At 41.0% G+C, this 16,171-nt stretch overlaps 1 protein-coding gene across 4 annotated transcripts in view; it reads right to left on the minus strand.

The window, feature by feature from the left end:
- Nucleotides 1-16,171, minus strand: part of PAM (peptidylglycine alpha-amidating monooxygenase) — a 299,102-nt gene that overhangs the window by 220,632 nt on the left and 62,299 nt on the right. For all 4 annotated transcript variants that reach the window (XM_077462333.1, XM_077462332.1, XM_077462330.1 and 1 more), the window contains exon 4: nt 15,460-15,517. In XM_077462333.1, the coding sequence (XP_077318459.1) occupies nt 15,460-15,517 (58 nt within the window). The remainder of the gene's footprint in view (nt 1-15,459; nt 15,518-16,171) is intronic.

Raw genomic sequence — 16,171 nt, forward strand, 5'->3', positions numbered from 1 at the left:
TAAGGGCACAGTCTGACTCCCCCCTGCAGGACAGGACCCAGATGGAAGTACCATAAATCTTACAAGGGTTCTGCCGGGAGCTCCACAGTAATAAGTAGAGGGCAGACGGACTGGGCAAACACTTTTCTCTAGTGGCTGCTTAAGCTGAGGTTTTATGCATACTGTGTAATGTATCTTGCTTACTGACAGGGAAATTAGAAACATTCAACACAAGGTCCACAGAACTGTACTTGTAAGACTAACAGATATTATTTATGTGAACCATTTCCTTCTGGTACTATTTAATCTAATAATACTTCCCCATGTTCCTTTCTACAACATTCCCTTTTATAATCCATACTTCACCACTCCTTGTATCTGTTTAATAATGTACGTTATGGCTAGAGGGGAGAAAAGCGACAAGAAAGGGCTATTTAATACAAACAAGTCTGTCATGAGACCAACTGGTTTATTCAATAAACCAATAAAACATGTATTTATGAAATGCAAATTGAAGTAAACATGCATGCATCATACATGCTAGGAGGAGTACAACTGGAGAAGTCAGTGTTGGAAAAGAATCTGAGTTCTGGTAGATCATCGACCTAATAGTAGGCATTGGCAAGTTGCAGTTTCTAAAGCAAGCAAAATACAAATATTAAAAGAGGTGAGAGAGAATTACAGTCAGCATGGAGATGTCTTACATACATGGTGGTCATGCCCACATCTGATCGGCTTCTGGTCCAGGGTCTTTGGTCTACTGCAATCCTTATTTAATGTAACAGTATGTAAAGATGCCTGGCTTTTTTACATTGCTCTATACTGGGTCTTTACACACCCCAAGCAAACTATAGCCCAGGCCTGGAAGACGGTCTGTTGCTTTTCAGGGTTTCACATTGGAAATTTTTGAAAGTTTGGGACCCTTGGATAAATTACTCCTGCCACCGACTATAAACCTCGCTTGTGCAGGTCTAACGTCCATGGTACTCGCCCTTCTCTTGGGTCCTCTCTTTCTCCTCCTCATTCCTGATATGAAGGCTATTAGACCAAGACTAATATTCCTTATGGGACAGTATTGCTTGTGCTACTTACCTCTACCCTGGTGCTTACTGGTCCTGGTAACAGTTTATCGTTAAGCCATTTATCATATGTACATACGCTATTTTTTTTCCTGTTCAATGTTGACCCAAAACTAGAGCGAGAGCGTTGATCCAAGGAATATCATATTGTCTTCACTGGCATAAGGAGGGAATTTAACTTTCTCCTGCTGTCACAAATTGTACAATGCTTTATTGCGGTTTTTTGCCTTCCTTTGGATCCTCTGTGGGTATAGGATTCTGAACATGGAGTTTTTCTATTTATTTTGTTCTATTTGTTGAACTAGATTGGGGATTGACAACCTATCCATCATGGGCAGGTGACTGGTTAGATCAGGTACCTGTCTTGCTGACTGCTGAACCTCCGAGTGCTCTTCCCCTACTAGCAGAGTGGTGTAGGTAAGTAACCTGCCTAGTAGTGCTGCTTCCCACCAGCCCTCTTGACCTGTCCAACCCAGCCGCTTACGTGTGACATCATACAGGATATATGAGAGATGAAGGCTGCCAGAAGAACAAACAGTATTATGTCACTGCAGCTTTCCTGCTCTACATATGGGTGAAGTCTCTGCCCTACTAGCCCCGTACTCTGTGCCCTGCTGACTGTTTTCCACCCTACTTATGTACACTGCCCTTCTGATCCCTGTCTTCTACTCTGCTGACCCTTGTTATCCCCTTTCCTTTGTTGACTCCTGTCTGCTGCCCTGCTGACATAGTGTACACTGCCCTACAAACTGCTGACACCTGAACTCTTCCCTATATACACTAATGATCCCTGTGCACTGCCTTACATATTAATGACCCCTTCATAACAGCCAAGGGTTGCACAAAGGGCTAACCAGCACAACTCAGAAAAATGTAAACAAGCAACATCTCCCAATCAGGGTAGCCAAACAGGTTTTGCAGGACTTTGTTGGCGAGTGGTCTCTCAAGGAAGAAAAAACTCATGCATAAGATGAAAAGAAATTTTACTGGTGTCAATTTAACCCCACATTAAAAGGTTGATGACTAGTAAAATACCGTTAGGCAAAAAAAAAAAAAAAAAAAAAAAAACACACACAACATACATGTATAGTAGAGCTGCATGATTCTGGGCAAAATGAGAATCAATTTTTTTGCTTAGAATAAAAATATCACAATTCTCTCGGCTTTCACAATATCCAATGTGCGCAAATACAGTGCGACATAAAATATTGCAATAACCACCATTTTATTCTCAGGGGTCTCTACTAAAAATGTAATAATATATATATATATATATATATATATATATATATATATATATATATACACACACACACACACACACACACACACACACACACACACACGGGGGTTCTAAGTAATATTCTAGCAAAAAAAGGATTTTAACTTGAAACCAACAAATGTCAGAAAAAAAGGTTTAGTGTTTCAACGTTCCTCATTTACACAGACGTCTATTCCATTGACAAATTGTTACAATGTTTCTAGTTAAGTTCATTGCTAAAAAATGTTGTGATTCTTGGCAGACTGCCCCTTTTTTTCTTCCTTTCTTTTGACAGCTGTGGCTTCAGAAGAGCAGAGAGAATTCTTTGCATAGCAAGAATCGTGAAAACACTTTTTTCAAGATCGCAACGGGAAAAAAAAAAAATGCACTAACGATTCTTGGCGATTAATCGCGCAGCTCTAATGAACAGTAATGAACATAACACAATGAACATAACCCCTTAATGTTTCTGATCCCATCCACAGCATATATACATTACGTATCTAAGTGCTCCAAAAAGAGGGCTAGAATCTTGGCCAACCGGGTGTATACCAGTTACATACGGCACATATGTGTTTCAATTTTAGTCAAGGAGAACTGTGGAGGGGCTGTGAGATCTCAATGTATTTTGCAGGAATACTTCTTCGGGAGAGGGGTGTTCAATAGCGCGCATAGGATATCTGATCATTAGGTTCTAGGCTGAGACTACAGGCACATGGAACCCGCTATGCTACGGGACAGGGGGAGCACAGGAATTGTGCCAAATCCCCTGATGGCAAAGTGGACAGGACCAACAAAGTAACTGCAAGCACAAACTATTAAAAGTCTAATTCCACCAAAGGAGAGCATCCTGGGTATTCTTCCCTTTCTTCCTGACGAAAAGAAAAGGTATCTTGCAGCTCTCTAACCCCCCACACACATTGCACAGGTTTGGCCTTGTCAACAAATTCATCTCCAAAAAAATAGTGAATGAAAGGAAAAACCACATTTCTCACTGAAGCTAACTTATAAGGAAGGCAAAATGTATAAATAAAGAAAGAAGGGCACTGCACCCTGGTGATCTTTGATCTCTTCTATGTTGTTCAGGTAGACCTCCACCCTCAAAGGTTGCCTACCCCAGAATTAGAGGGACTTGCATCTTCCTTTCTTCAACCTGTGTAACCAGCTATGTAACTATGAAATAACCCACATCTACAAACTTTCACTTTAGTGTAATAAGAGAAGTGAAACATTCCTTCAATAATCTTCGTATGTGCCACTGAGGTATTTGTCTCACTGTATTCCTTCGGATTCCCATATTTTTTCCATGTGATGCCATACCATCACTTTGCAGACATCAAATCACCTAATGATGTGTTCTAACCCAGTCCACCTTTTCCCCACATTTTATTCCCTCCAACCTTTATTCCCAGATTCCGGTTTGAGCTTTTGAATTTTGATAATTTTTAGAACCATAGTAATAAGCAGAGCAGCATCGCACCTTTAGCAAACAATAATAAGTTATAGACTTTAGACCAGTGATTCTCAACTAGGGTTCCTCCAGAGCTTGCTAGGGGTTCCTTGAGCACTGGGCAATTTTTGCCTCTCAGATAAGTTCCCACTGAGAACATTGATCTTTTTAGCTATCTGTAAGGAAGTAATTCTTCCCAATGACCACAAGTATAAGGACAATTCTTCCCACTGACCATCACACTAATGTATCATGAGTTGTAGAGTTAAAATATTTAGCAGGGGTTCCTCAAGACCGGAGAACTGTTTCAAGGGTTCCTCTGTTTTGAAAAGGTTGAGAAAGGCCGCTTTAGATGGTGCTGAATGTTCTGGTAAGCGAACTATAACGCTCAAGGCAAACACCTTCAAGGCAAACTTTTCCGGGTGAGGTATAGTGTTCTATTAACCTAAAAGACCAGCTCAGCCAAGCTTACAAGTAGTTTTAAAGAGAAGACAGAAATGGGGCAGCAGCGGGCAAAAGATTGACCAGGGTAAACAACTGTAGGCATTCAAATATCTCCTTCAATGGTGTCATCTTCTAAGCCTAAGCTTCCCAGTGGCATGAATATTCACTCCACCTAGACAAAAACCACCACACCAGGCAAATGCTAGCTTGTGTCTCTGTGTGTGCCTCCAGTCAAAAACTAGAACATCATTATTGCTGCTATTGTTACATTTTTATGTGGAACAAATATTGAGTAAGATTACTTGCTTTACTTGTAAGTTCAAATTAACTCTGGTCATAGCTTACAAAATGTCTCTCTGGGTTTATTTCTTTAAAAGTATGTCCTCTACCTGTGTGCTGAAGCTTTCCTTACTGCATCTTTTCTTTTTTTGTAAATACGTGGTTGATCCTGCCATTTCCATGAACCTCCCTATTTTCAGTTGCAACACAATAGCAGCCAATTCTCTGACACAGTGAGCATGCTCCACCAGTTGCCTGTTGGGAAGCCATTCACTTCGTAATTTTTTCTCTTTAGGACTTTGTCAGCATGCAGGGCAGCTCCAAATGTATGAAAGACATCAGCTCCCCCTTCCCCTCCTGTCCACCCAACATGATTTTTTTTTCCCCAACACATAACAAAAATAGCACCAATGGGCTCCATACAAAGAGAAAGAATATAAAACTTCACATTGTGACATCTACAGGTTGCGTTACAAATTGCCTGCCTGCTCTATCTTTGGATTTCACAGAGCAGTGCAGACCAAATGGATGGGTGATCATGGGATTGGCTATAAAAAGTCACAAAAATATTCGCATTGGAAAATAAGTCATGTACACTTGTTTACAGACTTCAATTTCCATCTTGTATAGACCAAAAGCCTTTAAAGGGTTTAGGGACTCTGATTTATACAGAATAGAAGACTGCCCCTACCACCATGTGACAGTGCCAGTGCTGGGGACAGGGAACTGAAATGAACCTGTTACTGTGATCTTTTGTGGCCAAAGAAAATCTGTTACAATAGAAAAAATACAGTACCTACATAAGAGACAGAGATGGAAGATGCCGTTTTCTGACAACCAAACACCCTAACCGTAGAATATATAAAAAAAAAAAAAAAAAAAAAAAAATCTGGCAGTCCAATAAATGAATACACTTAAATATTCATTATTTAGACCCCAATATTTGTAGATTAATTAGTATAGCGATGTGCCATTTAGAATGCTATAGATAGTTTTCAATATAAGGGTTGTAAACAATGTTAAAACAACCCATTAGAGCTGTACTCCCAGCATGTGGTCTTGTCAGAATATGTATTGGAAGCAGCATTCCCAAGAAGGTCCATGCATATGTATACATTCCAGCGATGAGATCACCACATTTTTCTGATTCTAGCCTGATTTCAGCATCGTCTGCTTCCTGCAGAGAAGACGCATTTGGTCCAGAAAGATAAAGATATGCATGTGTGCTACAGAGGAATGCATTTGAATTCCAGCCGCTGCATTTAAACTGACTTTGCCACCACTAAATCATTTTTCAAAAATAAGCCATCCTTCAAAAGAAAAAAAATCAATACTTACTAGTCCAGCTACAGAGCCTGAAGAATATTGTGCATCCAACATATTTGAGAGTGTCAGATAGCTGGTTCCCCATCTCCCGCACAACAGTTACATTGCAAAGAGCAGGTGGAGCCATAGCTTGCAGCGAAGAACTAGCCTTTTGACACCCCCAGAAGTGTCGGATGCAGCAAATTATTCAGGTGCTTTAGGCCCCTTTCACACTTGTGCGACTTGTCCTGAGACTTGGGACTGCAAAGTCGCATGACAGGTCGTACCCCATGATTTCCAATGAGTACTATTGATATCTGTGAGATTTCAAGTCGCAGCGACTTCAAAGTAGTCCCTGTACTACCTTGGTCTGACTTTGATGCAAGTTACACAGCCATTGTCTAAAATTGCAGGGAAATTGCACCCGTAAAATCGGAGTGAAGTTGCGGTAGCATGAAAGGGGCCTTAGCACTTCAACAAAGTGAAGAAAGGATTCACTGCCCACCAGACTAATAAGTATTATTTATCTACTTTGCAAAGTGACTTGTTATTGGGAAAAAATAAATAAAAAAAATGGGTGGCAATCAGGTCACTTTAACCACTTAAGGATCAGAAGGATTTACCCCCTAATGACCAGGCCATTTTTTGATATACGGCACTGCTTTGCTTTAACTGACAATTGTGCAGTCATGCAATGCTGTATTTGTCCTTTTTCTCCCACAATTTTTGCACTATAAAAACAAACAGGCAGACAATTTTGAAAAAAAAAAATTTTTAATTATAATTTTTTTTTAAATATATGGGGCACTGATGGGCATTACTGATGTAATTTGTTACATAAAGGTGCCAGTCAGTGCCCATTTGTGCACATTTTATAGAGTGACAACACGCTGTCCTGGTCTCCAAAATGTGGTCCTGCATTATCACCCTGCAACATGTTCTCACATTACAAGCAGACATACCAATACACATTGCATGGACAAAAAAAATGGTGGCAAACAAAGTGCGGATCAGCAGTGCCAATATAAAGAAAAAAACATTATAAAAATTGCCAGGTTTTTAAAGAAAATACTGTCTTCACCTTTTTGACATAGAATGTTTTAGCAAAGTAAAGGGTCATTCAGTTAGGATTTACATGAAGTTTGACATTTCTGTAATGTTATATATTTTTTTAGACATAAAAGCACAAACCCAAGCCTACTGAATAAAGAACAGAGTTTGGTTTCACAATTCTACAACTGACCCATGGAATCATTATTGGATTCAAAATGTTCCCTTTAAGACTCTGCCAAGCACGAGCTAGTGTATTTACTACATACAAACACACATGTTCTTTGGGCACAAATCTTGAAAATCCCTAAATACAGAGAAAAACTAGAGAAATACATAGGCTGCCAATGCTGAGCTTTCAGAGACTTTCCTCTGAATTGATTTACTGTATGAAAATCTTAGGCCTGTGTAGTATAGAAGCCAGACACCAGCAGGAGGCTAGCAATAGCAGCTGCCAGATTTCTCAAATTTATTTAAAACACTTCACTTTAAGAATATATTTGCAAAGTTTGGAGAGGAGAGTTGCTGTTTGTATTCCTTAAAGGAACCTTTTTTTGAACTGGAAAAGTTCTAACCCTTGTTTAACACATTCTGAAAAAAACTGAACATCTAACCAATGTGAATACAGACCGCAAACCAAATTTGGCAGAGGTTTCAACCCTTCTCCACTCTAGTCTAAACTTAATGGCATGGCTTTAAGAAACGCTGAAATCTTCCTTCAAACATCCCATGACTGTGTCACTCCAACTCTTGCCTTGGGATTGCATGTGCAGGTAGTTCTGGACTGGAGAGGAGATGCTAGCCTCATTTGGTGCAGATGTTATCGAGACATGCCTTCTTGAGCAAGCTAAGTGGCCAGAGCCTTGTTTGCGGGTCTGCTGGACGAGAGCAAGACAAGCCGAGAGCGGGACTGTCAGTGCCATTTGGACTGGAGAAGACAGAAGGGACCACCTGGCATGGAGAGAGACCATCATTGTGACTCAGGAGGGGACATGTTGTGTTGGTGATCTGTGCTGCTGCACACGGATGTCAGTGTCACTATGAGAGTAAATTTCATGTGTGTGTGTGTGTGTGTGCGCGCACGCGCCACACATTCCAATTTCCTGTCTGGTAATTGGTGCAATAAATATTATTTGGTTTACGGATTCCCTCTATTTATTGCATATATGTATAAAATTTGTCTATTCCCTTAGTTAGCTAGTTTATTAAAACTCTGATGAGCACAATGATACAAGGTTAGCTATTAAAACAAACACACTGCTTAGCAAACCAATGTCTTATTTATTTCCCAAGAAAATAGGAATATGCTAGAATGGAAATACTAGAGAGAATTATACAGTATAAGACAAAAGAACTTCAAAGATACTTATCACGATGCTTTCCTCGAGATATTGTTTCATCAGCTGGGGTCAGGATGGCAAAAGAGATCACCATGAGACTCAAAATGGTAGAGAGCTCAGGCACAAGGGGAGGGAGAGAGGATCCAAGGAATATCTTATTGTCTTCACTGGCATAAGGAGGAAATTTAACTTTATCCTGCTGGCGTAAATTGGACCATGCTTTATTGGGGTTTTTTGCCTTCCTTTGGATCCTCTGTGGGTATAGGATTCTGAAGAGAGGGAGGGGGGGGGGGGGGGAAGAGAGAGAGAGAGAGAGAGAGAGAGAGAGAGAGAGAGAGAGAGAGAGAGAGAGAGAGAGAGAGAGATCTCTGACTCATTCAGCCCTTCATACTTCAATCATACACCATCCAGACCCAACCCCATTGCCATCCCATTTAGACTTTTGCCGAATCACAGTACTTATGGGGCAGTCCTCCTCAATATATTATATTACTGTCTGTCCTGGGGCGCGCACCCGGGAACATCCGTGACCACTGTGTCCAGAAGACCCGGCGCATCACGGTAAACTGCCAATGATCGCGGTTTACCACGTGATCGCTCCGTCAAATGACTTCACTTGTAAACAAACCGGCGTCACGTCATGACGCTGGTTCCTCCCTCCCCTCTCTGTACCGATCTGTACAGTGAGGGGGAGAGATGGCAGCAGCGCTGTGGGCTGGATGTGAAGTGTCCACAGTGGTGCTCAGTGACAATCCTCTGCCCATACTCCAATTTATTTTTTTACTGAATTTTCAGTCTTTGATTAATAGCGCAAAAAAAAAAAAACACAGCGGTGATTAAATACCACTAAAAGAAAGCTCTATTTGTGTGAAAAAAAAAAAAAAAATAGGACAAAAATTTCATTTGGGTACAGTGTTGCATGACCGCGTAATTGTCATTCAAAGTTTGAGAGCACCAAAAGCTGAAAATTGGTCTGGTTAGGAAGGGTGTTTAAGTGCCCAGTGGTCAAGTGATTAAATCATGTTGCCTTCCAACACTGTTCCTGAGCCACTTACTACATTGAAAATAAAACAAGAAATATGCTTTTTGCCTGAATAGCTACCGTAAATCACGTTGCTAGATGCATATTATACTTATGATGCCTTCTTTTCTGATCCCCAGTTGGCAGGAGTTGGAACACTGCATACTCTGTAGGTAGTTTTGCCGGTCAGAATTACTTGATTTGTCGGTACAGGTAAGGAATACCAGTAAAGCCCAGGATGGGCAGGAGGCATCCAAGTTAACCATTTTCATTTGGATTTGCCAGTGAATTATTCGAGCCTATGGTTTGAAAGGCAAGGTTCCCCCACCCCTTTTTTTGGTAAAAGCGCTCGCTACCAGGTGTGTGGGGGCATCTTGGACCATCTGCCATCAGGTGTCAGTGGCTCAGGATTTAAGGCCATTACATTGTCTTTTGTGCATACATTCAAAGATATTAACCAGATGGATATCAAAGCCATGGAAGATACCGCTTGGCCACAGTATGTTTTGAGTGGCAGAGGGAGTCCTCCTCAGGTGGCAGTTTTCTCCCCTCAAGTGCATTGCTTTAGGACATCACATATAGTCATTATTATGGTTGCTCTGTGTCCCGTGATGTACGATAAAGAAACTGAGGTCCTTTCTGTGTAGAACGAGTTATCTAGGGGTGGACTTCCCGTTTGACTATCTGCCAGTGCCCATCCACCAGTAGGGGGTTATATAACCCATATAGTCATTATTATGGTTGCTCTGTGTCCCGTGATGTACTCCGAGAAAAGGATTTTACAGGCAAGTATGATGGAAAAATCCAAATTTTTGGGCCAAGTGCGAAGAAGTCTGACATTTTCCTCTACAGACTGGTAGGTGGTCCTGGGCAGATCTTTCCAGCCGGTGATCGATTTCTCACATAGGCACGTCTGCCTGTCGGAGTGTCTGGTGCAAGCCATCCACTGTTCATTGTCTGAGATGTGGTCATCGAGGTATATTATTACACCATCACCGTCTCCCACTAAAGACCTGCTGGATTGGATGGTCTGAATGCATGTTTGACCCACCGCTATACGGCGTGTGTGTGTCCATCATCTGTGGTAAGCTTACCGAATCTTCCTGTTGTGATACATGCATACTTGCCATTGGTACTTGGAGAAATCTGCCCATTCCTGTCTACCATTATTTGAAGAGGCACCACTCCTGTGTTCCCTTTTAACAGGACTATATCGCACCTAAGAGAGGAGCTTTCATTCACATTTTTTGTCCTTCACGAGCTGTTTGTTGATTTTTCACACAAACTTTATAGTGTAACTATCTTTTCATTGTGTGCACATTGATATAATTTGTTGTGTATTTGTACGATGCTGGTTTTCATATATTAGCAGTCATCAGCATAACACTCATCCCTGGGGGTCGCTCCAGGGATTTTCTAGATATCTTTCACAAGCGCTGCATTTTAATTTTCTCTTTAATTGTACGAGATGCTTTTGTATATTATAACCCTCAAATTAAAATACAAAAAATACAATGTATTGCTAGCTACAACACTTTAAGGGGATTCCACCCCACCCTTTTCCACTGAATACATTACCAAAATAAGTGAAGCGAAACACTCGCCTGTGATAAACTATCAAAGTGTGTATCAAACTCAAAATACATACATAAAAAAATAATAATAATAATAATAAATATATATATATATATATATATATATATATTTGATACTCAGTCCATACAGAAATATTTGATTTTGAATCCATACAAAGAATCTTAAAATGACGAAAATTTAATAAGTCCAGCACCCCAGAAAAGTGCAATAAAGTGACCGGCTATCTCCAATTCTTCATGTGACTTCTGCACATCCACCACCAGGTGAAAAATCTGTTCACCTCCAGCAAGCTAAAACCAAGCCCGTCTGTATCCTCCATCTTGCAATGATCTCAAGCTCAGCAGACCCCTCACAGATCTCCTTGGGCTGTGACAACCAATATATTATATATTATATGAAACAGAAAGGCAACAACAGTGATTTCCATTTCTAAAAAGGTTTATTAGCTCCCACTAATACTACTGAAGAAGCCCAATCAGGGGGCGCAATGCATCTAGGAGGAAGGAGCCGAGCCAGTGTATGAGTGGCGTGGTGAGCAGGTTGACCGTTGCATTTTAAAAAGCACATAGGCAACAATATAGCGCTTGAAAAAAAAATTGTCATTCTGTTCCATATAATATACAGTATGTTGGATGTCACACGAGTAAAACACCACCGTATTTTTTAAATTTTTTAATTAAATACCGTCATACAAAGAATAAAAGCAGCCTTTGCTGATGGGGTACATATACTCCTATTCTTAGCTACTTCAAATTCTTTCACAGCATTTCAAATGACTTACCACTAGTCAGATAATAGTCAACAACCCATATACGCTTCTGATTTAGAAATACATCAAAAGAAACCAAAAGTTCACACAAGGTAAGAAAAACATGTATTTACTTTGAAAAGAAATCCAGTTATGCAGCAGCTTCTTAAACCACACACAAAACCTTCATCGGCCACCCAACCCCCTAAGTATGTATTTCTTCAGTGCTAATGATTACCATGGCAACTCCAAAGCCATGGCCTCTGGAGAGATGTCCTTCTTGGCCTCCTTTACATCTGTCTTGTTTGCCAGGCACAGCATAATAAACACTTATTTCACAGAATAAACAGAACAGGACAATTAATTTATATGGAAATTTGCCCCTTACTAATAATTTAAGAAGAAATAAGACTTAAAATGTTTCAGATTAAAAAAAAAAAAAATATGCAATGCATATATGCTCATTATGCCTTTGTCTTGCAGGTGTTTTTTTCCTTTATTTTTATGTGTTTACAACCACTGTAACCACTTGACCAGGCATTTTCTGCCACTTTTTTCATTTACATGTGAAAATCATAATTTTTTTTTTGGGCTGGAAATTAGTTAGAACCCTCAAATATTATATATGTTTTTAAAGCAAAGGCCCTAGAGAATAAATGGATGAGTTTTGCAATCTTTTATATCACACGGTATTTGCACAGTGATTTTTGAAATACAGCCTTTTTTGGGGGGGGGGGGGGGGGGAGTGCACTTAAAAATGTAAAATGCACAAAAAAAAAAAAACACCATAACCCAATTTTTTGGTAAAATATAAAAAAAGAGGATGTCACGCTGAGTAAATAGATACCAAACACGTCACGCTTTAAAATAGCGCACGCCGAAAAACGATGTAACTTATTATCCATAGGCAACATTTTAAAAGCCTTTATAGATTACCACTTTAGATTTAAAGAGGAGGGCTAGTGAAAGAATTACTGCCGTTGATCTGATGTTCGTGGCGACACCTTACATGTGTGGGACGATCACAGTTTGCGTGCATTCAGGACCGACGCATGCATGCACGCACTATCTCCGCCTCTGTGCGCCCTGTATCGAATACTTCCTCCTCCTGGCTGTGTGGTTGGTACCCAGATGATGCTCCTTTTCAGATGGTAATCAGCGAGCATATAGTTCCAGATTCCTTTCCCCCTAGGGGGTTGCGGGCATGTAGTATCTCCGCCTCTGTGCGCCCTGTATCGATAGAGTCTTCCAAACCTAAAGGATGTTCAGGAAGTAACGAAGGAGTTTTTAATACAATAAAGTGGTGGCTGAGGAACTATATGCTCGTCGATTACCATCTGAAAAGGAGCGTCATCTGGATACCAACCACACAGCCAGGAGGAGGAAGTATCCGATACAGGGCGCACAGAGGCAGAGATATTACATGCCCGCAACCCCCTAGGGGGATAGGAATCTGGTGAGTGGGGATCCAAAGGGGCACGAGCACAGAAGTCACTGGATTCATGTGATCATGAAAGTCACCTTCTTTTTTGAGTCGTTTGGATTCTTATGAGATACCAATTGAACTTTATATAAATAGGTTGCACTAAGCACATTGCTTGGAACATTATATATATATTCTTTGGAAGTTTATATTCTGATGGTTGTGGACTGCTGACTATGTGGACAACTTCTCGTGGCCATCTGCACAGTTTACAAAATACCTTTATATATTTTGTTTTTGGGCACTGTAAACTTTATTTTTGTATGAGCTTTTGTATTGTTGTTTGTATGGTTTTTGCTGTACAAACCTTTTTGCACTTTTAATGCATCTTATTAGTTTATAGTATTTTTTTACAGCTGCTGGAATTTGTAGTATTAGCACTAAGATAAGGACCAAAAAAAAAAAAAAAAAATACACAATTGAACTAAACCTATATGTAGAAACTGGACACAAAGGAATATATCCAGGTCCTTTAATAACTGATAGGAGGGTATACTATGTACACGTATAGCCAGTTGGGAAATTTTTTATTTTTTTTACATTTTAAATTTATTTTATTTTATTAGTACTATTTATCACTGGTATCAATGTGAAGGGTTTCTTCTGGTTCACTTATATACCGTATATACTCGAGTATAGGCCGACCCGAGTATAAGCCGAGGCCCCCAATTTACCCCCAAAAAACTGGGAAACCTATTGACTCGTGTATAAGCCGAGGGTGAGATATGCCTGTCCATCCCTGTGTGTGTGTCCATCCATCCATCCATCCCTGTGTGTGTGTCCATCCATCCATCCATCCCTGTGTGTGTGTGTGTCCATCCATCCATCCATCCCTGTGTGTGTGTGTGTGTCCATCCATCCATCCATCCCTGTGTGTGTGTGTGTGTCCATCCATCCATCCATCCCTGTGTGTGTGTCCGTCCATCCATCCATCCCTGTGTGTGTGTCCATCCGTGTGTGTGTGTGTGTGGCCTTGTGTGTCCAGCCTACCTGTGTCCCCAGCCTCCGTCCGGTCCCGAGCCTCCGTCCGGTCCCGTCCCGTCCCGAGCCGAGCCTCCGTCCGGTCCGGTCCCGTCCCGTCCCGAGACTCCGTCCGGTCCGGTCCCGTCCCGTCCCGTCCCGAGCCGAGCCGAGCCTCCGTCCGGTCCCGTCCCAGGATCACCGCTCTTCGTCGGCGCCCATTTTCCTGTTCAAATGCCGCGCCTCCCTGTCTGTGATAGGCGGAACACAATTTCCCAGCAGTCTGTGTTCCGCCTATCACGGCCATCCTTTCATCCTCGTCCGTAGTACGAGGATGAGCGGATGTCCGTGATAGGCGGAACACAGGCTGCTGGGAAATTCAGTGTTCCGCCTATCACAGGCGAAGGCGGAGCCGGAGGCGCGGCTTTTGAATTAGAATAGAATGGCCGCTGTCTGTCTGCTCGACACGCTGATCGAGCAGGCAGACAGCGATGACTCGAGTATAAGCCGAGGGGGGCACTTTCAGCCTCAAAAAAGAGGCTGAAAATCTCGGCTTATACTCGAGTATATACGGTAAGTCACGCTTATCACCTACCTCAGGTGCAATAAAGGGGTAGGGATTACACATAGGGGGTAGGTGGAAAGTTTGTATGTATAAGTGTCAAAGTTTCTTGGGCCAGGGATTAAAGGTTTCCCGGCTAGAGACTTTTTGTGTGTAATAATATCTCCCCGTTTCTCTCCCCCCTCCTCCTTTCGGGCTATTATCCCATTTATAACATTAAGAGCACATACGGTTGACAATGTGGTGTGTACAATAACTGATCCCATTGTCTATATACTGGAACGAGTATTGTCAAATAAAAAATTTGGATATTTCATAGATGAAATACCCAGCTTGGTGTAGGTAGCGCCAGAAGCCCCATAGTGATATCTTAAACGGTCCAATATTTACAGTTGAATAAACAAGTTAAATTAAAGGAGACTATCCTCAAATTGTAAGTACTAATCATTTTGGAGTATCCCATGCCCTAATCCCTCTCCTGTTAAAAGTTTGACCAAAAGCTGAAGTCAATGCACTGTTGTGTGGGTGGCTGGTGGCCTCAGTACTGTTTGGGGTAGAACCAGTAAATACCAGCAGCCCCTACGGGGGTAACGCTACGCCCACTGTTTAATGTTGCAGAATTGAAAAGTTATCCCCTGGACAGAAAAGCAATGTCTAATAAATGGCAAACCTCAGTGTTAGCCATAGGCACTGGTATTCATTTCCTCTGCCACCATTACTCATGCAGCCGCCAAGATGTTAACCTGGCCGCTCTACATAATTTTTTTTCCCTCCATCTTCCAATGTGCATTATGCAAGACAAAGGTAGTTTCGGGACCATGTCACAGAGGATAATGCTTATAATTTAGGAGAAAAAAAAAAGGCAAGTAATGCTACAACATTTTTATATGTATCATACATACCTACATAGGCTTCATCATCTTCTGGCAGCCGATACGACTTGCACAGATAAGTGTCAGACTGAAAAATAAATGAAGCATTCTTAGAAGCAAGTAAACATCCATTTGGTTTCGACTCATTTAAAAATTCAGGCAAGATCATTAGAAAGTGACAGTTTAATTTAGAATGTAGACAGTAAAGCACAGAACTTACTGCCTCATCAGATGGATAACTGTGCAAATCAAAATACCATAATAGCAAGGAACTACAAACTGTTTATCTTGGGTATTATTTACAAGTCAGACAATGAATTTCCATAAAGACAATTACTGACCATCTACTGCTACAGGTTTGAGTATAGACCTTGCTTTATTTAAAGGGTTTCTTCCAATTAAATGTGTGTTCCACTGAAAATTAGCCTATGCAAAAACACCAGTTACGATTAGGCTCATACAAAAACCTGATTAGGCTTACATTATAAAAATTGTTAGGCTTAGTTATGAAAGGTCCATGTTTGCCCCTTTTACTAACTAACTACAAACAATTCAACACGGTACACAGCACAATCAAGAGAAGTTTTCAATTCATTAAAACACATGTAAAACAGAATACAGATTTGCAATGGTCAATTGAATTATCCTTTGGGCACACACTGGGTTCCGTTCAGTAGCACTCCACAAAAACAGGGACACCACTTGGAAATGGGGAAAACCCAAAGTTGAGATTCCGCATATA

This window comes from Lithobates pipiens, unplaced genomic scaffold (genome assembly GCF_037356315.1).
Source record: "Lithobates pipiens isolate NorthernLeopardFrog02 unplaced genomic scaffold, aLitPip1_a1.2 Scaffold_3, whole genome shotgun sequence".
Taxonomy (NCBI): Eukaryota; Metazoa; Chordata; class Amphibia; order Anura; family Ranidae; genus Lithobates; species Lithobates pipiens.